This window comes from Pseudorasbora parva, chromosome 23 (assembly GCF_024679245.1).
Source record: "Pseudorasbora parva isolate DD20220531a chromosome 23, ASM2467924v1, whole genome shotgun sequence".
NCBI classification, from domain to species: Eukaryota; Metazoa; Chordata; class Actinopteri; order Cypriniformes; family Gobionidae; genus Pseudorasbora; species Pseudorasbora parva.
Window position 1 is genome coordinate 20,749,084 of NC_090194.1, and position 26,617 is coordinate 20,775,700.

The 26,617-nt window shown below is 37.5% G+C and overlaps 1 protein-coding gene across 8 annotated transcripts; it reads left to right on the top strand.

Moving 5' to 3' along the window:
• Positions 1-1,918: 1,918 nt before the first annotated feature.
• tpm2 (tropomyosin 2 (beta)) lies at positions 1,919-25,426 on the top strand. Of its 8 annotated transcripts, none has more exons than XM_067434184.1 (9): positions 1,919-2,180; positions 4,253-4,378; positions 14,810-14,943; positions 15,367-15,484; positions 16,269-16,339; positions 17,506-17,581; positions 18,000-18,062; positions 20,348-20,417; positions 21,025-21,536. In XM_067434184.1, exons 1-9 carry the CDS (start codon positions 2,067-2,069, stop codon positions 21,105-21,107), a joined length of 855 nt encoding a protein of 284 aa, XP_067290285.1. In that variant the 5' UTR covers positions 1,919-2,066; the 3' UTR covers positions 21,108-21,536. The 8 variants fall into 8 exon arrangements, with proteins under 8 accessions (XP_067290285.1, XP_067290284.1, XP_067290283.1 ...); XM_067434183.1 differs by lacking the exon at positions 21,025-21,536 and adding an exon at positions 25,155-25,426 and having other exon boundaries at positions 1,920-2,180; XM_067434182.1 differs by lacking the exon at positions 17,506-17,581 and adding an exon at positions 16,922-16,997 and having other exon boundaries at positions 1,920-2,180; positions 21,025-21,500.
• Positions 25,427-26,617: the final 1,191 nt, after the last annotated feature.

The following is a 26,617-nucleotide window of genomic DNA, read 5'->3' on the forward strand; positions in this document are numbered from 1 at the left end:
TCCTATTGCATTTGTGTGTTTTTTACAGAGGTGCTATTGTTGGAGGTCTTCTATATCATAAAAAAACAAATAATTAATAGGTAATTAATTATTGTTTTATAATGATAAACATAGTAGTTCCTTTGCACTCAAATATCAATGCGAATTATTATTTGCCTGGCTTAAGAGATTCATATTTAGTCTAGACTTAAACTGATTCCTGATCATTATCAGGAAAGCTATTCCTAAGTTTATGAGCAAAATATGAAGAGTGGCGAAATACACTATTATAAACAATTAAAAAAGCAATAATTAATGACCCAAAACTTCAAACATACAATTGTATGTTTGAAGTTTTGGGTCATTAATTATTCCTTTTTTAATTGTTTAGTTTAATTGAGAAAAAATGATTAGCCATCCATCTGAAAAATTTAATTTCATATGCAGAACACTGCATGTAAAACTAACTATCATCAGCATAAAAATGTAAATGTATTGTTTCATGATAATATTACATAAGGGGAGCATGTAACAATGAATAAAAGAGGACCGAAGACTGAGCCTTGTGGTACTCCACTTACTTCACTTGTGTTCAGTTTTACAATTCATACTGATCTGACATGAGATCTAAACATGGTTAATCCTTGCTGACAAATGCCATTGCAATTAATCTTAAGGAGCAATGTTGTGATCTCTGGTGTCAACGGCAGCACTAAGAGCTAACAATATAGCACAATATGCAGAAAACAGCATAGTGGACACAAATTAGACTTAAATTGAAGATCTACATGTAGAATGCATAAGTCAAATCAAAGCTCTGCCACTCACCTAAAGACATTCTTTTTTTTTTTTTTTAACTAAGCACAAATCCAGTATTTTATGCAATGTGTTCATATAGAAAATACTAGTATTCAAAAAACATCACAATGTAACCACAACTCACCATTGAACACAGTAGGCAAAATGGTATGACTAATCGGTGTGAACAGGAAATCCTTCTCTGGGATGTGAATGTGTATTAAGTATTAAGTCATGTGTGTTGGGAAGGTTACTTTGGAAATGTCATAGGTTACAAATTACAAGTTACCCTAATTAAAATGTAATATGTAGTTACATTTACGTTTATAAAACCTACACTGTGTAAGTTTTTTAGTTTATTCTTAGCTAAAATCACTTAGTTCTTTCAAAAATATATGTGCTCTTTAATGTATATTTACTTCTTTCAAGTAATAAAGTATTCTTGTAAGTTTATAATATGCCATTGAAAATACATACGGGTGAGGGGTTCGAATGCCGGTCGCCATGTTGCCCCTCCATCTTGAAAGTACATTAGCCAAAGAGGGACATACCCATAAATTCAAACTTCTACTAAACGGCCTTAAAATGAATCGTGCACATCAAAAACAGGCAAAGCAACACATTAATAGTATTCAACATATCCTAGCTTTTTACAGAAAACATTCAGATGTAACCCCTTTGTAATCATTAGCATTTTTATAAGTAACTGTAATTTGATTACAAATTTTTTCTCAGTAACTGTACTGATTACACTTACATTTATTTTGTAACTAAATTAGTAACTTCATTACATAACTAGTTACTCCCCAACACTGGTCATAAAAGAGTAGAGATATACTAGAGTTACCTACATCTTTTAGAGACTATGAGAAAATGATCCTCACTGTTATGTCATGGTGAAATGTTAAAGATAAAAGTTTGATAGACTAAATGCACAGAGTGTAATGTATGATTACAACAGTAGCTGTTTTTTTCCTCAGGCACTCTGAATAATCCTGACCTCAGATCTTCTTAAGTATAACTAGGGAATGAGGATTCAGAGCCTCCCAAACATGGACAAAAGCACAGGGTCAAATGCTGAGCCCATTCTGCAGGACGAATCAGAGAAAGGGGACGTCACTCTCTCAGAGACTTTAGAGAAGTTTCCAAAAAAGCTCAGAGTTCCTCTGGAGGGGATTCCAGCCGCCTCTCTGCTGTGCTGTAGTCAGCTTTGTCCGTCTCTTCCTCCTCTCTTTGAACAAGTTCTCCTCTTTCTCCTCGGCTGCTAGTAGAAACACAAGAAATCAACCATGGAGGCCATCAAGAAGAAAATGCAGATGTTGAAACTAGACAAGGAGAATGCCATAGACCGCGCAGAACAGGCAGAGATTGACAAGAAAGGTGCAGAGGACAAATGCAAACAGGTAAAGAGACTAACTGAAAACTGAGATTATATCAGGCTTGTTTAATAAGCCCATGTTTCTGTTGTTTTCCATTTGTCCAACTGTATTCTCTGTTAGGTGAAATAAGGAAAAGTGTGAGGAGGTGTGGTCTAAGCAGTGATATAAATATAATACATACTTTAGCACTAAATAATTTATGTATAATCTGACTTTCTACTGTGAAAAAAAAAAAAAAAAACGAATGATTAATCCCAGTTTATGGTCCAGTATTTCTGATATGTGGAGCTATTTTTAATCCTGTCCCGTAAGACTTGTCGATCATGACTAACTGAAGTGACCGATGCCAAATACAGAAGTGTAAATATGTTAGCATATTTAAGAAGGTATACTTGATTACCACCATTTGATTAAGAGGCCCGGGCTGATGGGCCACATGTCCATCGTTTGACTAAACGAGACGCGAATAGCAGCACAAATGGGCCTTTCCCCTTTTCTCAAATATTTTACAAAAAGCCATTTAAAGAAGGCCTTTTCCATCAAGGATATTGTCATTCTCCATGAAGCAGCTGGCAAAAAACATACATGCGAAATGATTTTGTTGGAGCACATATACATCAATTATGTCCATCTGATTTTGAATCAGCAATCTCAAAATATCTCATTTATTAGATCGGATTGGTTATGTTCTCCAAAAATGCATTTTTGGTTTTAACAAAGACTGTTATTTCCCAAAAGCCTGTGTCCTGATGGCACAACTCCATCTATTCTTGTCCCATGGCCTTTGTTATTGCATCCCTGTTGGTCAGCAGCACACATGCTGTCCTTGATCTTTTTTTGTCCCGCTCCACCTTCATGAAATTGTTCCACATAATGGGATCAAGGCTTTGTACCATCTGGAGCCACCAGGCTACATTTGACGCCAAAGCCGCGATGCTTCTCATAACTGAAGCCTGTCCCGGTCCATCAAACGGACTAAAGGGAAGGCATCCATCATGAGCGCATTGCGCGTGTTCACTTGTTCTGTCATTCACCCTAGTTATTTACGCTTCTCAATTTATGAGCTGACCAAAATGCTACCTTGCCTATAAAGCTGTGGTCTATTTTTGCGTATTATGGTCTGCGTTTCCATATGCAGAAGCCGACCAAAGTGAGCAATAAATAGAGGCTGGTTTATGACACTAATCTATGTGTGATGATACGGTTAATGGGTTGTGGTTTCCTTGACGTGCTGGTGAGGGGGTGACTGGCAGCAGCTGCAGGATACAGCAGAAATGTCCACTCGCCTTCATGTCGTCCACAGCTTCATATTCCAAACCAGACCACCTAAATGACTCGTTTATGTGACAGGACTTAGAGATCATCAATTATCATCGGTGTAGGAATGAGTTAAGATGGGGGACACATTACTCGATGAGTAATGATCTTCCAAAATGTGGAGGAATAAAAGTTTATAAAAGAATGCCTCTGACTATAATTAGGCAAAACGCTTTTTACTACATCATTTCACTCTATTTTTAGAAATGGGACCCATAGTTTTAGCTCTATACAAGTGTTTTGGGTGTAAGCGAGTCCGATTTTGCTGTGTTTGTAAAAACAGGTAGACAATAGCCCCTATATGGACAATGAATCAATAACGGGACTAAACATGCAAAGGTTTCTGCACAGGTTTAGGGTGTAAATTAACAGCAGAAATTAACAACAGAAGTCAACACAAAGTCCCCACAATGATATAAAAGTCAATGTGTGTCTGTATGTTCATGTTTCATGTTTGATGGGGACTTGGGTCACTGCTGGGACCTAAATTGAGGTCCCCATGGGTACAAAAGCTTATAAATCATACAGAATGGGGTTTTCTAATGTAAAAATGCAGAAAGTTTTGTGTGATGGGTAGGGTTAGTGTAAGCGGATAGAATATACAGTTTGTACATTATAAAACCAAACCAAAGATAGTGAACCTGACATGTATATGTATACCTGACGTGTGTGTGTGTGTGTGTGTGTGTGTGTGTGTGTGTGTGTGTGTGTGTGTGTGTGTGTGTGTGTGTGTGTGTGTGTGTGTGTGTGTGTGTGTGTGTGTGTGTGTGTGTGTGTAGTTGGAAGAGGAGCTCTTGGCCCTGCAGAAGAAGCTGAAGGGTGTGGAGGACGAGTTGGACAAATACTCAGAATCACTGAAGGACGCTCAGGAGAAACTCGAGCAGGCCGAGAAAAAGGCCGCAGACGTGAGTGACACACATGATCATCACAGATTCAACATAGCTCTCTCATTCACACCTTGTAATTACACTCTACCTTTCAAAGAATGCACAACTTTTTTTTTTTAAACCACTGACATCATTATTTTTCATGAATCTCACAAATACAAAATTAGGGTCATATTTCACCTCATAACATTATCTTTTGCATAAAGAAAAAAAAGCCTATATGATGATAATATACATATCACAATGAGCGTGTTTACATGCATGTGATGTGTGACAGGAAAGCATCCTTACATGGCCGATTTGAGCACATCCACTCTGTTCTCATCTCCTGTAGTGTTAGGGACCATTCACACACAACACATTTTCCCGTTCCAATGCACAACTTTTTCCATTTTGCATGTGCTAGACGGACATCTTTGATCTTTGAGTCTTTAGCGGTGGCTCGTGCATGACACGGCATTCTAAAAATCTTACCTGTCTTATGTTCAATGGCCAATGTTCAAAAATCATACCGTCTCCACGCAGTGCTGAGTAGTAACTGACCAGCACCTGGTCCTGTGATTATCATTGAAAACTGAGACCCACACAGCAATTGATCACTGGATTTACAGACATTATTTTTACTTCTGTTTTCTCAACATTTCAACATTGCATATCTAATCAATTCCTGATAAACATGTTAATTATTATTTGAATTATCACTGTATTTCGAAGGTTTTTGTCTTTTTGACACATTAAAATGTACAAATTCACATAATTTCTTTGACCTAATATATATAAAGAATCCCCAAGATTTTAATTTGTAAGCTAGGTCAATAATAAAATTAAGTCAATAAAAATATTAATTAATAAAATTAAGTTCAAGGTTCTCTGGTGTCAGTTAATTGTCACATGACATGCAGGTAAACGAATAAACTGTTATTTGTATTGTTTTTATTTAAAAATTGTACATTTTATGATTTAATTAGGCTACATAAGATTTTCATTAAATTCAAGAACCCCTGCAATTCCATCACAAACCCCAGTCTGGAATAGGCTACCCTGATGTAATGTAATAGTTAATTTAATTCCATTTATGTTGTTAATTACAAAGAAATGAATATATTTTCTTTCTCTTTGTATTTATATCAGTATGGAACAAGATTATTCTAGGCTACTCAAATCAATGTGATAATCTTGGTCAAAAGTAGCTAATCTAAAAGTAATCCAAAAGTAGTCTGATTATACGTAGGCCTAAGGAAATGATTAGGCTATGTTACTAACTACAATTTTTGTCATGTAATTTGGAATCAGTAACCGATTACAATTTGAATGTATATACTCAGCTCTACCTAGATGTGTCTGAGTTGGACAGAAGGGCGGGAGCTGGAATGATGAATCTCAGCTCGCACGCGCCCTCCAGTGGCGACCGTCAGTACAGCGTCTCACAGTGCAGAGCTCAGGCTGTCAATCACGAGCGGCTTCCTGTCAGCAGCTGCTCTGCTCTGGACTGGAGAAGGTGTCGAGCCCACCCACTGTATCATATTCTCTAAACACTTCATAAACACTGTCAGCACCTCGCAGCAGATGCCGTGCGTGCTACGACTTCATCGAACACCGCCTTTTGCGTATGGATACATTTTCTATGTACTGAGTAGATGAAGTAATGACAGTGAGACTCGCAGAAGGGTTGAGAGCTGTTAAGTTTCCAAAGCTTAAACATTCCCATTGAAACATGAGGCGATTTAGTGTGTGGTCAGGAACGCTCACTATGTGTGTATTGTGTTTTAGCCATTAATACGTGGCCAAAAAAGGAAAGAAATTAGAGGAATGCAGTGATTTGTTTACAGTAAAGAAACGTCAGGACTTCCAGAGCTTCTGCTCATAGTTTCACTGAATGACTCGGTCTGAGGACAGTGAAGTCAGACGTTTGACTGAAACATCCTGTTTTAGAATTTATTCGCTTGAAATTTATTGGACAGAATTATGAAGAAAGCCTGGAAGCAATAACTCATCTATCAGATCAAATGCTCAATTTTAGTAAATAAGATTTTTTTTTTTTTTGGACTGGTGACCAAGAATGCAGTAGATACAGTAGCCTAAGTAGGCTACTTTAAAATCTATATACATACGCCTATGACGTCGTTTTACATTCTTTTAACAACATTTTCCCAATTTTACGTATTAAGTCATTGCATCTAAACCAACAAAGCCAGGAATACCGATTTGCAAACAATCCAAATTTTCTTTGACAATGAGGGCATAAAATTCATTGGGTAAAGTCACAATGAAACAGAACTAGATCTTTGCCGCCACGCTACTTCGTGAAGTAGGCCTGCATCTGAGTGAAACTAACTATCGAAAAATGTAGGGAGGACTTTTGAGGTGGTGGCATAGTTTACTCACACTAAATGACTGGAGTCCAGCACACGTCACTACAGAGAAGTTTTGAAAAATTCACACATAGCTCAATAGTCTCAATCAGCTCCCTAGTTCAGTAATCAGGGCACTGATCAGGACATAAGACAATCGACTGACTGCCTGATCAGTGCCCTGACTACTGAACTAGGGAGCTGACTGAGACACGTCCATAGAGTAAATTCGTAAAGCTGGACTATACAGGTCCTTCTAAAAAAATTAGCATATTGTGATAAAGTTCATTATTTTCCATAATGTAATGATAAAAATTAAACTTTCATATATTTTAGATTCATTGCACACCAACTGAAATATTTCAGGTCTTTTATTGTTTTAATACTGATGATTTTGGCATACAGCTCATGAAAACCCAAAAAGTCTAAAAAAATTAGCATATCATGAAAAGGTTCTCTAAACGAGCTATTAACCTAATCATCTGAATCAACTAATTAACTCTAAACACCTGCAAAAGTTTCCTGAGGCTTTTAAAAACTCCCAGCCTGGTTCATTACTCAAAACCGCAATCATGGGTAAGACTGCCGAACTGACTGCTGTCCAGAAGGCCATCATTGACACCCTCAAGCGAGAGGGTAAGACAAAGAAAGAAATTTATGAACGAATAGGCTGTTCCCAGAGTTCTGTATCAAGGCACCTCAGTGGGAAGTCTGTGGGAAGGAAAAAGTGTGGCAAAAAACGCTGCACAACGAGAAGAGGTTACCGGACCCTGAGGAAGATTGTGGAGAAGGACCGATTCCAGACCTTGGGGGACCTGTGGAAGCATTGGACTGAGTCTGGAGTAGAAACATCCAGAGCCACCGTGCACAGGCGTGTGAGGGAAATGGGCTACAGGTGCCGCATTCCCCAGGTCAAGCCACTTTTGGGCTACAGAGAAGCAGCACTGGACTGTTGCTCAGTGGTCCAAAGTACTGGGGACTGGTGAGAAGGAAATGCCAACATGCCTGAAGTCCAGTGTCAAGTACCCACAGTCAGTGATGGTCTGGGGTGCCATGTCAGCTGCTGCTGTTGGTCCACTGTGTTTTATCAAGGGCAGGGTCAATGCAGCTAGCTATCAGGAGATTTTGGAGCACTTCATGCTTCCATCTGCTGAAAAGCTTTATGGAGATGAAGATTTTGTTTTTCAGCACGACCTGGCACCTGCTCACAGTGCCAAAACCACTGGTAAATGGTTTACTGACCATGGTATTACTGTGCTCAATTAGCCTGGCAACTCTCCTGACCTGAACCCCATAGAGAATCTGTGGGATATTGTGAAGAGAAAGTTGAGAGACGCAAGACCCAACACTCTGGATGAGCTTAAGGCCGCTATCGAAGCATCCTGGGCCTCCATAACACCTCAGCAGTGCCACAGGCTGATCGCCTCCATGCCACGCCGCATTGAAGCAGTCATTTCTGCTAAAGGATTCCTGACCAAGTATTGAGTGCACAACTGAACATAATTATTTGAAGGTTGACTTTTTTGTATTAAAAACACTTTTCTTTTATTGGTCGGATTAAATATGCGACTTTTTTGAGATTTTGGGGGGTTTTCATGAGCTGTATGCCAAAATCATCAGTATTAAAACAATAAAAGACCTGAAATATTTCAGTTGGTGTGCAATGAATCTAAAATATATGAAAGTTTAATTTTTATCATTACATTATGGAAAATAATTAACTTTATCCCAATATGCAAATTTTTGGAGAAGGACCTGTATATTTTTGCCATTGAGTGCAACAGTCGGGTTCTGACTACGTATGAGCGAGGTTGTTATTGAATGGTATTTGCTTCTGCTGAAGCCACCGGTCCACTTTATTTTTTATAAATTTTTTAAAAAGTAATCATGTTTAACAATTCCTGATTAAAAACTATATTAGCCTACCCATGATCCTTCTTATACAGACAATCACACCAATCAGAGAGTCGGAAAAAGCAAAATACTCCAAAATATGTCTTTAGCTCCGCCCACTCTCATGGCAAACGATATATATATATATATACATATATATATATATATCATTTTATATTACTCCATTTGATTACTGCTGTTCGCAATGCCTCATGGTGGGAGTATAGTTTTTCTATCACTAAAACCATTACCTCCATTGTCTTGTAGGCTACCTTTGTATTTTTGATTTTCAAATACCTTTAAGCTTCAAATCAAATTTTGTAGTGTTGTGATCCACCTCGTAGCTCTTTGGCTTGATTCATGGCTTATAGCTAAATAACTGTTTAACAAAGATTCCTATAGATTTTACTACTACTAGTTTAATAATAATATATTTTAAAAACTATTAAAAAAAATGACACTTAGGCCCGCTAAAAAAGATGAAATTAACACCTTTTAATTTGCATGTCTAGTGACCATCATCAGAGAATTGTGAATATAGCCTACGTATGTTATCAAATTATTTAAATATTAACCTTAAATATTGTAGGCTACTTCAAGTAAATATTTTTTACGTAAGGGTTTCAGCTCACGAAAAGTTTGAGAACCATGCTCTAATGAAGTATTCATTTCAAGCATACAGCTGTATCAATAATAGGCCTACCCCTATTTAATATATTTAATTTGTGAAGGCACAAATCAAACGTGATTATTTAAATAAAAAGCCTGCTCATTTAAAAAAAAGAAAAAAAGATTTGCACTTATTTTTAGTTTACATTCGTTAGTTAACATTCGTTTTTAATAAGTAGGCCTAGGCTATTACAAATATTTTATGGTTTGATGAAATTATAATGAATGCATGCGTAAGGTGGTAGCACATGTGCATCTCTAAGTCATCTGCAAGAGTCTGCAATAAGTCTCTAATAATACTAAGACATTTCCTAAATAGGCCTACACATTTAAAACGTCTTTATGGTGTTTTTGATTTAGAATGTATGTAAAACTGACATTGTAAAGATGTTTATCAGATGTTTGTACACAACAGATGCTTTCCAGATCTTTAACAGACATCTTGGAGACGTGCGTGTGCTATCTTGAGAAGCAGGTTTCTGCATTTGGAGTTCACCTGTGTATCCCCGCTCGCGTTACCTCCTTAATGATGATTTCATTATGAATTTGGTCTCTCTTTTTTGGTTTACGTGATGACCAGACCGAGGAAGCGTCAGTGGCGAATCCCTGCTTCTGACAGGGGAGGGTCTTCGGCTGAACCTGCTGCTCCTGCGCCTCGGATCACCTGAAAGCTGCGCGGCGCCATCTGTTGTACCGGCGTCAATCGGCTTTCAGCTGAGCCCGTCGGTCGGATATTTGTTCTACTCTTGATCTGAATACACCATTCGTCGGCGATTTGTTTCTCTCTACGCTAAACTTTCCCACTTCTGTGGTACACGAACGCATGATTATTGACTGGGATAGAGCGATACCGTTGCTGCCCTTCCCGTGTCGTGTTTAGCATTGTTAATAGTAGCCGCGGGAATGGCATCGATAACATCTATAGAAGCCGTGAAACGGAAGATCCAGAGCCTGCAGCAGCAGGCGGATGATGCGGAAGACCGAGCAGAAATACTGCAGAGAGAGGTGGACATGGAGCGGCAGTGCAGAGAGAGAGTGAGTGGCCCTCTCTCACACTGTATCTAATGTTATTATTTATCTCTTTTTTTTTACACTGCCCTGTTGTTAAGTTCAAAGATAACATTAGTCTAAACATTCCCTGCAATGTCAATGTCCCTTTATTGCAAAAAGTCAGTTGTTTGTTAGAAGGGGCCTTTGTAGGCCAGGCTCCTTTAAACTGGGGTCCGGGGCCACAAGGGACTGGCAGGGGGTCGGAAAAGTCTAGATTAAATATGTAAATAAATAAATTAGATTAAATTAATAAAAATCTGATTACAATCAAATATTAGTTTGTTAATAATCTATTAAATAATTTTGATTTGTATGAAAAAATTGATTAAGTGAAAACATTACAATAATAAAGTTGATTGGCTTAATAGAATTTTATATAATTTTAGATTTAAATTTTTCAGTCTATAAATAAGGCATTTGTAAAACATAGATGCCTTTTAAATTTTAGTATAAGGGTCCCTCACGTGAAGATGATCATATATTTGGTCCGTGGTGTCTAAAAGACTGAAAAACCCTCTTGTTGTAAGTCTGAATGACTGCAATATCTTTATTAAACACTTGAATAACATGCGGATGGCAAATGTAAAACCGATGTTCCTCAAGGTTGTAGTTATGTAGTGTCACTGTCCTTCATGCTGCTGACCTTCTTAAACAAAATTAAAACATAACTTTTACTGTGTGAACACATTATCCAAATAACAGTGTCAATTTAGATAGAACAAATTAGTGCAGAATTAAACAATATCAGCAAAAGAAGTTGAGTGGCTTGTCGTTGATCACAGAGCTGTCAGATGAACTTGAGCTAATGCGTGGGACAGGAGGAGCGGATTAGAGTTCACATAGAGGGTGTGTGTGACGCACAGATTCAAATCATCTCTCACCATCTCTCAATCACCAAACTTAAGCTGTTTTTATGACATTGGCATATAGATATGGGATACAAGTGTTCAGTTAAAACAAGTGACTGTGCAGTTTTAGTCCTCCTGAAGGTGAAACCCAAAACTTGAGTTAATCTAGAACAGGATAATCCTCTTGTGTTCTTCTCTACCGGTAAGAAAAGTGGTGGTTGTTTAAATCAGGATAGACAGCAAATAGACCTTAATCAGGGCAGCACCCTATTTAATTTCTGACAGGAATGAAAACGAGGCCGCGAGGGACAGAAGTACAGTACTTCAATGGGTTTAACAACATGCCAGTTGTGATAAAAACGTCTTTACGGAAGAAAAAAAACTTTCAGTAGACAAAATTTCATGATCTTGTATGGCTATCAGTTTAAGCTCAGTTTAAGATTGGTCTGGGGAGTCTGCTCTTTATTTTTTAACTGGACAAGAGGTGTGATGATCGAGCATAATTCAAATGACTCTGTACGCAACTGTATAGTCCTTCAACCAATCAGACCACAAGAGGCGTGATCAATGGGTAACGACCCATTGCTTCTCTGTCTGTGATCGTGTTAAACCCACCAATAGCGTGCCAGGTGGATAAGCCAGTCTGCGATTGGTTCCCACAAAAGTGTAACAGAAAGCAGATCAGGCTGGGTTTACCCAGTCTAAGTCAAATCTGTATCTCCCTCATGATAAAATGCTCAACTTTACAGCAGACAGCCTGGAACAAAAATTGGTTTTGGTGTATAGGGCTGATTTTGCCCTTCATTACAACTGTGAGGGGGGTGATTTTTTATTTTATTTTTATAACTCATCCTTTTAAATTATATTAAGCCGTGAAGTTCTGCATAACTAACGGCATGGCCACTTGAGCGAGAGGTTAATTGCCACTATAGTCGAGCTAGGTGGGCTTTGTGGGTGTTGGGGATGTGGAGGGAGCTGAGGCACCTCAGCTCCATCCACATCCCGCCTCTGCATATTTTCAATTATCCAGGAGTGACGTGCTGCCAAGATGGCAATGACTGGCTCCGCCCACTTTAAGCTTCAAAAACATACGGGTGACGTCACGGACAATACGTACATATTTTTTTACAGTCTGTGGGTAACAGGCTTAGGTGACTTACATTTTAGTTTTAGCCTCCAAATTCCAAAGGCATCCTCAGCACATGCTATGCATTAAAAGAGCACTACAGATTTTTGGGGGGTTAGAAATGGAGAAAAAATCCATTACTGAGAAAGTACATACAAAGTCTATGATTTTTAATTTGAGCTGTCGGGTCGGATTTTGTGGGAAATGGGAATTTCACATTATTCACCTTTGCGTGGCTATATTAGAAAGAAGAAGACTAGACGACTATATGAGGTGTGAGAATGGCGTTCTTACATACATTTGTATGTAGTTCACTTAAAGATGCAGTTTTGGCCCTCTATAGTAATTAATAGTAGTAAAATAAAACTGTGTTTCTTGCATAAGAACATTGTTTTGGTTGTGCTTTGGCTCTGAATAGCTCTAAACTATAAATCATTATTCTATGCTTATCAGTGTGTATTTGGGTAAAGGATATAGTTTGGAAGATTTTTTTTGCCTCATTGATAACGTTTTTCTTAAATGAGTAAATGTAATTAGAGATTAAATTGCCTATAATGTAAAGGTAACTACATACAAACAAACTAGAGCTAGTTGCACAAAATAATGTCAACATTGGCGACATCCAAATTGGAACTTGAGTTTAATAACAATAATTTTCATTGTGAGCTATGGTCAGTTACATGATTTACTGTAAAACATTAGCTTTTCCAGGAGGTCAGAACAAATGCAGCAGATATGTTGCTTGTTTTATTTTTTATTTTGGTATTTTAACCTGGATTCTGCCAAAGAAAAAGCTATGGCTGGCATGGCCTTAACCCAGAAAAGAATTAGGCCACCTTTGTACTGAGCACTGTTGTTTTGCTAGCACAACTATTGTTGTAAGGATTTTATTAGCCAGATGACATCAGACTTGCCCTTTTTCAGAAGTGATAATACTGCTATAGGCAAGTTGTTTTTTTAGCATTCTTTAAAATGATAAACAGACCAGGCATTTATTCATGTTCAGTGCATGCTTTATTAAGTAATGTGATCCAATGTTCCCACATTTAAAGGGTTGACATAGTAATTTCAGTGCTAGGGTGTAGTTAGCTATTAAAGTAATGAACAAACAGTTGACAGTGACCTCTTTACCCAGTGAACTTTGCATTTTAAAATTTAACTTTCGAGCCAGCAATGCATACATTCAGAGAGAATGTTACTGTGTCTGATGGGAACATCTGCTTCATTTAGCCACAAAAATTGGGATGGGAATCATAACGATTCTTAGGGAACGTATGAAATGATCAAAAGTATTTGGGAATGCAATAAAAGTCACTTTGGATAAAACCATTTTGCGTAAATGTATTGTGTATGTTCACATTCTGGTTTCATCATAGATTGATTTTGAGAAAGAGTTTGGAAAAAGATTTATAGAAAGGAGTGTGATTGATTTAGTAAAAGTCTTAGTGGTGCAGAAAATGATCGCTTTGTTTTATAGTACAGTGTTCTCTCTGTATGCTGGAAGATTTTTAAAAAAATGATTCAAAGGGATAGTAGTGAAAATTCTGTTATCATTTACTCACCCACAAGTTGCTCTAAACCTTTATACATTTCTTTGTTCTGCTGAACACAAAGGAAGATATTTTGAAGAATGTTTGAGGGTGAGTAAATGATGACAGAATTTACATTTTTTAGGTGAACCAACCCTTAAAAAAAGAGCTGTTCATTTAAGAGGGTCATGTTTCTGCAGTTAAAATATTAAATATTAGCTTAAAAAAACTACTATTCAATTTTACATTTCATATTCATTTTATACTCTTGAATTTGCACATTGTTTTGCAAGATATGGAAATAAGCTTTTGCCAATAGAATACAGGAATTGATGCTTTATCTGAGAGATTATTATATATTTTTCATATAATTGTTAGTTGCAACCAGTGATCTATTTAAACTTTTTAATATAATATAGTGCCGTTTAGTAATAGGGGATTGTATGTATTGTAATATTTAATGTATATTCGAATAAATTTATGTTAATAATCCCATATATATGTTCATGCTTATTGCTTAATAGTTCCTCCATCATTATTAAACTAATCCTTTAAAAACTGTTCATGTGCGACTGATACGCTGCAAATCAGGTGATTTTATATCAGTGTTTTGGAAGTTAGTCAATAATCTGTCAGTAGGGAATCGTAAAATGGCTGCTCGAACACTTCCGGTGGCTTCCCTGCCCCGAAGAGTGACGACAGTTTAGAACGCAATGAGAAATCCAGACATTTTTACGCTTTTCCAAAAGGCCTAATTGAGGTAACAAAAGTACAGAAATAGTATGTGGTTGGAGTCAAAGAAGTTGGAAAACAATAAGAGGAGTCTTTAAAATGTTGCATTAATTCACAACACATGCCTTCGCCTTATCCAAACAGATTCATAATCACATTATTCCACGAATTGAAATAAAGAATTTCAATCACATTCTTCCATCGTGTCGTGCAGCCCTGGTGTTAATTGTCGGATTTTCCTGTGATCGCAGGCTGAGGCTGAGGTGGCGTCCCTGAACAGACGTATCCAGCTGGTTGAGGAGGAGTTAGATCGCGCCCAGGAGAGACTCGCCACTGCACTACAGAAGCTGGAGGAGGCAGAGAAAGCTGCAGATGAGAGCGAGAGGTGTTAACTTTAACTACACACCCGGGCTTTGTTCAGAGGCACAGGATTTTATGTATCTGACTCACATCCATTGTTGTAATATGAACAAATATACAGCAAGATTCAAGCCAGATTTGTAGTTTTTTTGGTCATTTGAGATCCGTCCAGTGTGTTTCCCTGCCTTCGGCCCGAGACACTGGGATCAGCATTCCCATGACCCTACATAGGACAAGCGGTTTGGAAAATTGATGCATGTTTTTCCACAATACCAGCTACTCTCTTAGGTGTCTTGGTAATGCGGACAGTCAGTACTAAATATCTTGTGCATTGTGTGAACAAAGCCTTGGAGAACCATGAGGAAATACATTAATCCTGTTTAGACTTGCTAAGTTTGTCTGTTCAATGCCTTAATGCAGTACTGACCATGTGCTTTTTTTCTCACAGAGGAATGAAAGTGATAGAGAACAGAGCAACAAAAGATGAGGAGAAGATGGAGATCCAGGAGATGCAGTTGAAGGAGGCCAAACACATCGCTGAGGAGGCAGACCGCAAATATGAGGAGGTCTGCATGTCACACTAATAAATGACTGGAATCAGTTGAAATGTGCAATCCTTTGCACAGTAGATGGCAGTTATTAGTGTTAGTGGTATGGGATGGGTCTTTTTTTATCTCAATAACACTTTATATGACAGTATATTTTTTGCAGGAAATTTAACCCTGAAATGTTCTTCATTGGTTGCACAGCTTTAAGGTTTTTCTTTATAGGCCAATGCAATCAAAAGCATGAATAAATTAGTCATTATGGTCAGGCCTGAATTTTCACAAAGGTGGCAAAGTCTTCATGGAAAACACTTTTTTTCTAGATTCATATGAAAAACGAATAAGATAATCCAATAAGCTTCTTAAAATATAAGCATTATTTCGTTTTCTTATATTTCATATTTATTAATTCACGAATGCATTTTCATATGACCATGACTTCTTGCAAGTTTGGTAGATATTTTTCATCAACACCCTGTATGTATATTCCAAGTTTTATGTCCAGCTACCGTTCAAATTTGAATTTTGAATGGCTGTTGGTAGCTAGCCATTTATGCTATTGTGTCCCATTTTTTTAGTAAGTGATTCTACTGAAGAACAAGCATGCTACTTCCTTGAACAAATAGTTACATATAGCATTATTGTTATTGTAGTGCAGAAGATATATCTATATCTAAACTTGAATTGTTTATTGGAGATTCATTTCCTTCTTCTTAACTTGATTTTACAGATCTTTGATATTTGCCTGTAATTATAAAAAGCTGTAAAATTGCGTCTATTTGTGTGTGTGTTTGTTTGACTGCAGGTGGCGCGCAAACTGGTGATTCTTGAGGGTGAGCTTGAGCGCTCTGAGGAACGAGCTGAAGTGGCTGAGGCGTAAGTACATATAACTCTTTAGTTGAGATTGGACTATTGCATTATTGTAAAACATCAATAAATAAAATCATCAGTAGCCTTGTCTGTTAACAGTGTCTGTAGTTGTTGATAATTCTTACTTATACAATTTTTTTTTTTTTACTAGCAATAACATATATTGATTGTATTGGTTTATTCCAAAATGTGTGGAATGTATGTGTATATACGCCCACTTTATGATAACAAAAGTGATAACACATTATGGTAACAAAAGTGCATTATATTGGCATGAATAATTAAGTTTGATGCATGTCTGTGGTACCTGAAATAAATTACAAAGCTGCTTCCAGCAAACCCGTGATATACCATTCAGTTGTCATTTTGAGTTGACGTGACAGAACTGGAAGGTCTCTGGGATTTCTGGTCTTCTGCTGCAAATGCTCTATATTTAGTAACAGAAAAGCTCTCAGGGTAATTTAACAACAGCAAGGTTTCTGATTGTCCTTTTTCCCCGTTTTCCAAATGCATGCTCCGTTGTTCCTTACCCTGTTTCTCCTTATTACCCCTCCCCCTCCCCCAATGACCTGTTTTGGACTAACCCAGTCGAGTCAGGCAGCTGGAGGAGGAACTTAGACTCATGGACCAGAATTTGAAATCCATGATGGCCGGAGAGGAAGAGGTACTGCTGAGAGACGGACGTAGCACTCTAACGCCAGCATCTTTTTACTTGTCCTCTCTTTCGGAGATCTATGACCTCCTCTGCTGCTTTCTCGGCTTTATCCCTATGCCAATGGAACGCCTCTTTCACAAAAAAAGTAAAGGGGCCTCAACTAGAACCTTGGGGAATTCCACACTTTAATTTCTTCTGTAATATAAAAATAGATAAGGATTGCTTTTTCATTATTTGAATAAGCATTAAAGTAGTTAGGGTTGACCTCTCAAAATTATATTCTACATTACATAGACTTTTTTCTATAGAAAATGGTTTGTGAATAAAGTTCAGGCATTCTACTGCCTGATGTGCTCAGAACTGTGAATGGTTCTAAAAATTAAATAAGGGAAATAACTTAATTGATCCATTTGAGGTTGAGGTCTCTTTAGCTTAAACTCCTGCCTTTCCTGTCTTCTCAAAATGCTGTCTCTCTCCTCTCCTTTGCCCTTTCTTTTCTTCTCTTGCTGTGGTGTAGCAAATCTGGTGACCTTGAGGAAGAACTGAAAAATGTCACCAACAATTTGAAGTCCCTGGAGGCACAGGCTGAGAAGGTAGGCAGAGCACTCATAGTATTTTTCAGTGTGAAAGGTCCAAACACCCTGCGGTTCACTTTCAAGTCAGACTGCCCATGTTCACTCTGTATTTGTGGTTGTAGTGTTGTTCTTTACACAACAAATTATTGTTTAACATATTGGTCATTAGTCCAAATTTGAAAACAAACTAAAGATGAGATTCCTCTTGTTAAATCAGTATTGTATAGAGGGTGAGATAATCCAATGAAGTGTATTATTTTTAATCAGTTATGTTGGTCAAGTAAAATATCTTTCTCATACTCAGTCTCCATAGACTTCACTGCCATCTCTCTTGCCAAAGCTATGCTTTTTTCCTTTTTTTGATTTCAGATGCTACAATATTATGTAGCCTATAAAGAATTCTTAAAATATTGAATACATTTTTTTTATTCCCCAGTACTCCACAAAGGAAGACAAATATGAAGAGGAAATCCGAGTACTTACTGACAAACTCAAAGAGGTGCGTTTTCATTTCACTATATTAAAATTACCCTGCTCCATCACTGTGCATCATCACTGTGCATATTTAAAATAAAAGCACTGTGTTCATACACAATTCATACAGTTCATACTGTGTTCAGTGCTGGTGAACTTCTGCTTTTCCATCCAGTGATGAACACAACGCAAGCCACTTTGAATTCGACACTGTTAAATGTTATACACTCTCATGATGAAGCTTCATGGTCAAGAATCATGCTATCTGAAACCAGATTACACAGCTTTGACCATGTAAACTGGAAGACATGATACAAAACGGGTAATTGCAAGATTGTCAATCCACGCAGCACCACATATAGAAATTTACATTGCAGATACTAACATTGTAAAAGTTTTTTTTTAACTTTATATATTTTTGTAAGTGTTAGTATTATTATACTAATTAAATGTTGCATATTAAGAGGACTTAAGTCTTATAAGTACTTAATTACTTGCATATAGTTTTGACATTTACTGGTCTAAGTCAACACTGGCTCGCCGATAAAAACCCCAGTCCATCCCAGCAGCAGATGTTAACTTCATCTGCTTTGTTGTCATTGTCATTTGAAGTATGCTGTCAGTTGTGTCACTTCACTGCCATTCACATCTACTTTCTCATGGCCTCGTGGGATAGTGAAGTTACCAGTGCATGTGCAGTATGGCCCTGCACCAAATCTTCAGTGTCCACACTTTCGTAATGCTGCTTTGACTGTTGGGTATAAGTTAGGACTCTGCAAAAGTGCACATCGTGAGTGGCCCATTTGCCATTTTAGGTTTCAGAAGGGTGTTTGTGAGCCCCCCTTTGCGACCGATATGTACACTCAATGCACTTTTTCTGAGAAGACGGTTTTTAATGAATAGTGTTTACATAGTTTAAAATGTTTTTTTCATTCCACTGCATGACTTCGGTTCAATGTAAACACATTAGTCATCATCTTCTTCTTCTGTTCTTGAGTTTATGGCGACCCAGTTTGGTAAAAAGTTAAATTTGGCACACTGATTGAGGAAAGTCTGAACATTAACCACAGCAAATTTTGAATTATCTAACTCAATCCCGCTTGTGCCAACAACTGTTTCAATTACATTTGTGCTAATAACTTTTAAACCAAAATTCGAAAATCTAGAAACAAAATTCAAAACACAATTCTGTTTTTCTTTCATTCCTTGGCTCAAAATGACATGAGTGCATGAAAAATGTTCCGCCATTTGGAATTTTCAAACTAATTCTCTAACTAAACAGGGATTTTCAAACCTGTTCTGGAGGCACCCCAGCCCTGCACATTTTGATCAGGGGTGGGCAATTCCAGTCCGGGAGGGCCTCTGTCCAGAGTTTAGCTCCAACCCTGATCAAACTCACCTGCCTGTAGCCTTTTAGTCTACGTCTACTTCCACACTTAACTTTTTCCAAAAGATTCTCTTCCACACTTGAAACATCAGTAAACGCTAAATTCAACTTACTGTGCATGTGGGAAACGTCATAAACGCTCACTGAGAGGATACAGACTTCATAAAGTTATCACACAAATTTTCTGGCAGGATAATTTTATTTAGCAAAATATCTCACTATTCACTGATGCGTCCAGGTCGCACTTGATTCACTAGTGTTTTGCCACAGGACAGCAAATGCAAACTAATTTTCTGTTATCCTTGCAGAAATGTAATATGAAGTGTCCAAAGTAACGTATTTGATCAACTGTGTGAAAGTAAATCGCACATAACTGGCACAATAGCAGTATAAAGATACATATCTATTGGAACAATATGTATCACATGACTAAACATGCATCATTGTTTTCAAATACCTCCGTCGTCAATGTCCACACTACGACACGAAGACGGCTTTTTCAAATGCATCCGCTTTGGAGAGCGTTTTCAAAAAGCTACGTTTTCATTGACTTAAAACGCCATCTCAGTGTGGATGACAGGCCAAAACGGCGAGAAAACAAAAACATAGTGTGGACATGGGCCTAGTAATCCTGACGACATTGATTAGCTAGTTCAGGTTTGTTTGATTAGGAATGGAGCTAAACTCCAGTGGAGAGTGGCCCTCCAGGACTGGAATTGCCCACCCTTCTTTTATTTTTTGTCCAGTTTTCACCAAAATTGGCTCTGACAAAATTGTTTTACAAAAGACAAGTTTTACAAAATATGTAAGTTTGATGTGCATAACCCCCCATAGCACTGTTGTTCATGTAATATTGCTGAAGTGTTAATTTTGTGTAAAAATCTGTCTTTCGTTCAAGATAATTTTGATTTTCTTTTCTTTAGGCTGAAACACGTGCTGAGTTTGCTGAGAGGTCTGTGGCAAAGCTTGAGAAGACCATTGATGATTTAGAAGGTACACCTTCAAGATTTATTATGCTGCCTGTGAATCGTCTACTAATGACAGAATAACAGCAATGTGCTTTGTGTGTATTAGCAGTTTTGATGCCTCACTCTTCATAATGTGTCATTCCAATTATAACTTCCCTTCCATCTTTAGTAAACCATAATTAGTGATAGGAAAATGGAAAAACCCGTTTCGCATGACCAGAATGTGCTGGAGTTATACTAACATTCCCTGAAATGGTGAAGGCGTTGTGTGTGTTTTCGGCAGATGGATCTGGTGTATTTTTAATGTACTGAAACTGCATGTCATCTGTTTTTTGGTGAGGTGACTGACACCTTAGATGTTCAGTGAATGAGTAGACGACACGTGAGAGCATGTATCGTGGGTTTTTGCGGATGGAGTTTCATTTCAGAGTGACTGATCAAGGCGACTCTGAGTGAGGATTGCTTGTGCCAAGGTTTTTAACCAAGATTTCATACTAATGGCTTGCTGTTCAAACAAACTGGCCTCTGTAGTCCTCCATCTGACGGCATTATTTTGTTTCTTTCTGCTCATTGTTTCATTCTGTCTTGTCTGTTTGTGTTCTCTGCGGTCGTTCCTCTGGGATGATGCACAGATGAGGTGTACGCTCAGAAACTCAAGGGTAAAGCCCTCAGCGAAGAGCTGGATCTGGCTCTAAACGACATGACTACCCTGTAAACACGCTCTCGGTCTCGTCCTCATCCTTCTCCTCTTCAGTTTTTTCCCTTCTGTGGCATTTTCCATTTAGCTAGTTCTGGTTTGTTTTCATCTATATGTGACTGTGAAACGGACATCAGTCTGATTCGATGGAGCTCAGGCTGCAGCTCAAGTTTTGTGTCCTTTCTTTCTCTCCTGATTTTGTAATCTGTATTGGAATGGTCAACATTGTGTATTGTTCCCTCTCCGGACTGTCCATTTAGAGGTTCTTGATAAGCCTGATGTTTAGCAGAGTATCTCTCACGGTGTTGACACTTCCACTGCAGCGTCTGTGTCGTATCTGCTCATGCTGCTTTACTTTATCCTGCTGCTGTAATAAATGTCCTAAATGTCTTTCTTCAGTTTCCTTCTGTTTCTTGAGATTTATTTATTTATTTATTTATTTGCATTCATATCACAGATTTATCATCTATTTTATTTGCAAAAGTAAATAATTCAAGTAGTGACAGTTTATTTTGATGAGCCACTTAAATAAACTATAAGTTATTTTGCAACTACATGTTAACCCACTCTCATTAGAGTATTAGTAGACAGTTAGGGTTAGCAGAATAAGTTGACATGTAGTTGCAAATTTACTTCTAGTCAGTAGAATGTCTCTTGAGCATTAAAATAATGCGTTCTGCAGATATTAAGCAGACTGTCTACTAATGCCATGTTCAATATAAAATCTGTTCACTTTTCAGAATTTTTTTTATCTGTCATTTTTCATTGACAATATTTCACTGTATGTAATTCTCACGCAGATGCCAAAATTCTTAATTTTATATTAAAAACTGTTGCACTGTCAACATATTACAGTTTAAGATTAATCAAATGTTTAACATCATTAAATGTCTTTAAGGCAGTTACTGCGCATTCATGAATCTATTTTAATACTGCTCTCATGAAAATTAGCCATGGTTTGACTGGAAAAAATATATGGTTATTGTAGTTTAACCATGGTATTTGTTGTAAAACTCTGGTAATACAAATAGTAATGAATCAAAAAAACATTTTTTGATTCATTCAACAATTTTTACTATAGAAAAAAACCATGGGAAATTTTCATAAGGGTTTATCAGTCAAATATAATAAAGGTTTCATAAAGGTTTATCAGTCAAATTCATTAAATTTAAATTCAACAGGTATGAAATATGAACGTAAGAGAGAAACACTGTTAATGAGAAGATGAGCACTGGACTGCGGCAGGTTAGATGGGTAATGCATGTTTATTATTCAGAATGCACATTTGGTAGGGAACGTTTCTGCAGGCTGAAAATATGAGACGTAAACCTCCGTTTCGAAATGCATATGTCTACGAATATTCTTCCACATATTATTTTATAAGAGGGACCCTCATCCCGCCATTTCAGTCTGATTCATGCTTTCCTCTATTCTTTAAGTGTCATGAAATGGTGAAATCTGAGGTAAGGTTGTCGTTGTTTAGGATTAGAGCTGCCGGATCACTGCATTAACACTGGTGAGAGGATTCAGCCATTCATTTTGGTTCCATTGCAATGGGACCGGAAGTAGTAGTACACTGCTTGACTTACCGGAAATAGGAAGTGTGATAAAGGTCTATAAGCCTCAGATAGAAAAGGCAATTCACATCTGTACAGTAGAGGGCGCAGCTCAAACTAACCTTTCAGCTGTGCTGCCATTCTGGATTGCAGAAGAATAGGACGCAGGAGAGGAAAGTTCAACACAGTTCAACACCAAGCCAACGGCCGGCCGTCGTGCAGTTTTTGTGCGTCGGCCAACTAAGTTTCCTCGGTGTGTTCCACATGGTTCCACACCGTCGGCTGGTGTTGGTCCTAGCCGGCTGTTTTTCAGCCGATTTGACATGTTAAATTGGGGACATGTCCATTGCTAACCAAGCCATCACCTGCTGTTAGCATCCCATTGACTCTCATTCATTTTTGAGTCACTTTGACAGTGAATAACTTTACATCTGAGGCGTTTAAAGACTCTATTTGTCCATTGTTTATTTATAAAGAAACACGACAATGTATAAAAAGCTCTATTACCTTGTATCTTACACTATCGCCCCGTAGAAGCTGTTTTTGTAAAAATAGGCTAAGGATTGCGTCATAACCAACGCGACTCTGTCGCACAGTTGAGAAATTACCGTATAGACAGGAGGAGACGCTCAGAAGCAATCTTTTACTGTCTATGAGACAGTCGGGGGGACGTGGAGACATAAAGTCTGATGAAGTCAAGGGAGAAGAATGGGGAGAAGCCCATAGTGAGCCAAAAGCAACGGGACAAAACATTTGAACAGCGTGATTCAGATTTCACTTTCCACAACTACTAGAAGACCGACAACTGACAGACAGGTTGCTCACGTCACATCTACGTCATCAAGCTCAGTCTGAGCCTGTGCAGTTCGCTCAGCCATCAGGAAGTGAGTGCTTCTAATTGACTTCATTTTCCGCCGTTGACGTCTATGGGATCGCTGTTAGAAGTACCTCTGCACTTATGATTTCTCTCAACATCACAACCATCTATAAATGGGAAAACAAAGTAACTTAGATATTCTTCAGATATTTTGTGGTACATTTAAAAATAATGCATTATTTTTTACCAGTTAATCTGCTATCAGTGATTACATAACTTGCGTTACCCCTAACACTTCTCTTCTGGTCATTTGATGCGTGGCACGTCTCTCTCAGTGCATTATGGGTATGATCTAGCCATTGAGTGTACATTGGTTGTACACTCATTATTGTGGGACTGAATGTGTGCAATCAATAATGTCCACTATGGTTTCGGACACCACTATAAATGGATGTCCCCTATTTATGGGTATAACCGGCGATTTCGGACACAGCGTCTGTCTTATTTCTCTTTTTCTTCCTTTTATCTTTTTGACTTCACTGTGTTTGGGCCTCACTAGGTTTGTAGACCACTTTATATTAGGTGGCCTTCATTTAAACTAATATTTAAATTAATTATTTGATACAATGCACTTATTGTGTAAATACCGGTACATGTTTTTATATTGTACTTACATTTTAAAAAATACCACCATGTAATTTACATCTGTAGTTATTTTCTGTAAATACATAATTACACTGTTGTCACTTCCCTTACGCCTAACCCTAAGCCCTAACTTTACCCGCATCCCCCCTCAATATCAGCAAAAGTGTTATGCAATACAATATGAACACAATAAGTACATTGTACTTATTTTTTGATGTAAGTACATAGTAGTTAAGTTAATATAAAGTGGGTCCAGGTTTGTACATTTTGGTATACTGCCTAAAAATGCTGAATGGAAACCTTAAGATGTGTGACATTTGCTGGAGGTAAATGCTGTGTTCATGAATTCCAAAGAAAATACATTTACAGAATAAATTATTAAATGCGCATCAAAGTCACGTGTCGTGAGCAGGCTTGAGGTTGAAAGTGAAACAATTTCATGTTCCATGTTGCGTTATAAACAGCTGTGACCAGGGATCTTTTTGCACTTTTGCAATATTTCTGTTTTTTGTTTTGTTTTTTGTTTTTTCCACAAATTTGCTGTTTGGATAAGACACAGACACATAAGACTTCAGACTATACCTAGTTGGAGTTGCTTGTGTTATTGACCGTGCCTTTAAAATGCTCTGGCTTTATTAAATATTGAATGCTGACATATTACACATTGTCGATGGCTTGCAGACATGGGTGCTTGTTAATAGCTGGTTTCGGTTTGGCAGAAGAACAAAAACTTTACAACTCATAAAAGGTGCTGATGAATGGAGTATGGAAACTGCACTGGAAATATACTGTATTCCATGTGGAGTTTTTTATTTTTTTTATATGAACTCCAGACAGGGACAGTTATATTACACGTTTAGGGGCAATTATTTACGGTGTGGTTTCTTAAAGAATGATCAACAAGTCCTCTTATTTTTATAGCTCCTATGTCATAATTGTCCAGATTTGATTGCCATCTCTTTTTTGTGACACTTTGTGTTTTTCATTATTCTAAGGTTGTATATTAAGGCTGTCTCACCAAGTCTCTCTTTGTTCTCACATCACCAGAGAAACTAGCCCAGGCCAAAGAGGAGAATCTGAACATGCACCAAGTGCTTGACCAGACCCTTCTGGAGCTCAACAATTTATAAAGATGGAGTCTTACAGCACCTGCTCTCCACCTGCAGTTCTTTGCTTTGATTAATGATTAAAGTCACACACTTGCTATATTCATTCCAAACAACCCAATGCAATCAGCGTCTTGTAATAGTAGCAAAGCCAGCAGTACTTTAAACAAATTGTTTACTTTGATTTGTAATAAATTCATTGTGACTGTCTAATATGGTTTGATTTATTCTAAATGCCACGTATACTACAAAAGTTGTTTCCTCAAAAGTCAACTTTTTGACCTGAACTGAAAAAATGCTGTTATTCACTACTTTGGACCATACTAACAATTCAAACTTTTTGCACTTTTGCGGTTACTGTTTTTAAAGCTTTCATTGATTTGTACCAAATTGCACAACTTGTGATTGTAACAAATGTTTCTCAAATCAGCTGTAAAATTGGAAAACGAATGCTGCAAACTTGTGGCCTTTCTGTGAAATGTTCTGTTCCAAATGAAGAATATGTTTTTGACGTGAATTCTATGGGGGAGGGTTCAAAAATGAATTTGTGCTGATATACCCATGCTTGTACAGACCTAAATTAATTTAAAATGTTGTGAAATAGCAGTAGGTTAAATCGTTGGTCATACGGATATAAAATTGGGCCTGTATGGCGTGGCTTAAGCTTTTGACTGTAATAACCACTGCAAATGTTTGCAAACTGTCTTTTGTCGATTTGACAGATCTGACCAAATCTGTGCAGTGTCCTGTAACAGCACAATGAATAACACGGTCACGCTACTCAAGAGGATGGTCATAATACTAATAATGGGCTTGCATGAGAATTCATGAGAGCGATGTCACTTTTTTTGTTTTGTGAAAGAATGCAATGGATTTGATTGATTTGAGAAAATGATTTTTACATTGTTTCAATGAGTCTTAACTCCTCTAATGCAAATCACTATATAGAACATCGTTGAAAAACCAATGTATAAAAGAAATCTATATAAAGGGATTTAAAGAAACAACTTTATTCTCTCAATCTTACACATCTTTTTAAATAATTCCTTCAATTTTAAGAAGCCTCACCCATTTATGTATTCTATGCAATTGTTTGAGCTGTTTGATTAAATTGATTAAAATAATTAAAACAAAACTTTGCCTTTTGATGATTTGTTTACATGCCAATGTTTTAACGCAAAATTGTAACAGTTTATGTCATAAGGGTTTTATGCACAGCTTCAGTGAGGAAAAACTAATTTACATTTGAATAAACTGTTGACTGTTTTGCCTCAGCTTTCATATTTATTAGTCATTTAGGTGTAAGAGAACCCTTGATAGTAATTAACCAGTCAATCCTGAGTTACTGGAACTCAGACCCCCATTTCAGGTTTTAATTTGAGTAAATGTTAGCTCAAATATGTG

Excerpts from the sequence above, each read along its gene's own strand:
- tpm2 (XM_067434184.1), top strand. The coding sequence starts at position 2,067 with ATGGAGGCCATCAAGAAGAAAATGCAGATGTTGAAACTAGACAAGGAG. Across the intron at positions 4,379-14,809 it reads CCGAGAAAAAGGCCGCAGAC|GCTGAGGCTGAGGTGGCGTC; the intron begins GTGAGTGACACA and ends CTGTGATCGCAG. Across the intron at positions 17,582-17,999 it reads TGGAGGCACAGGCTGAGAAG|TACTCCACAAAGGAAGACAA; the intron begins GTAGGCAGAGCA and ends TTTATTCCCCAG.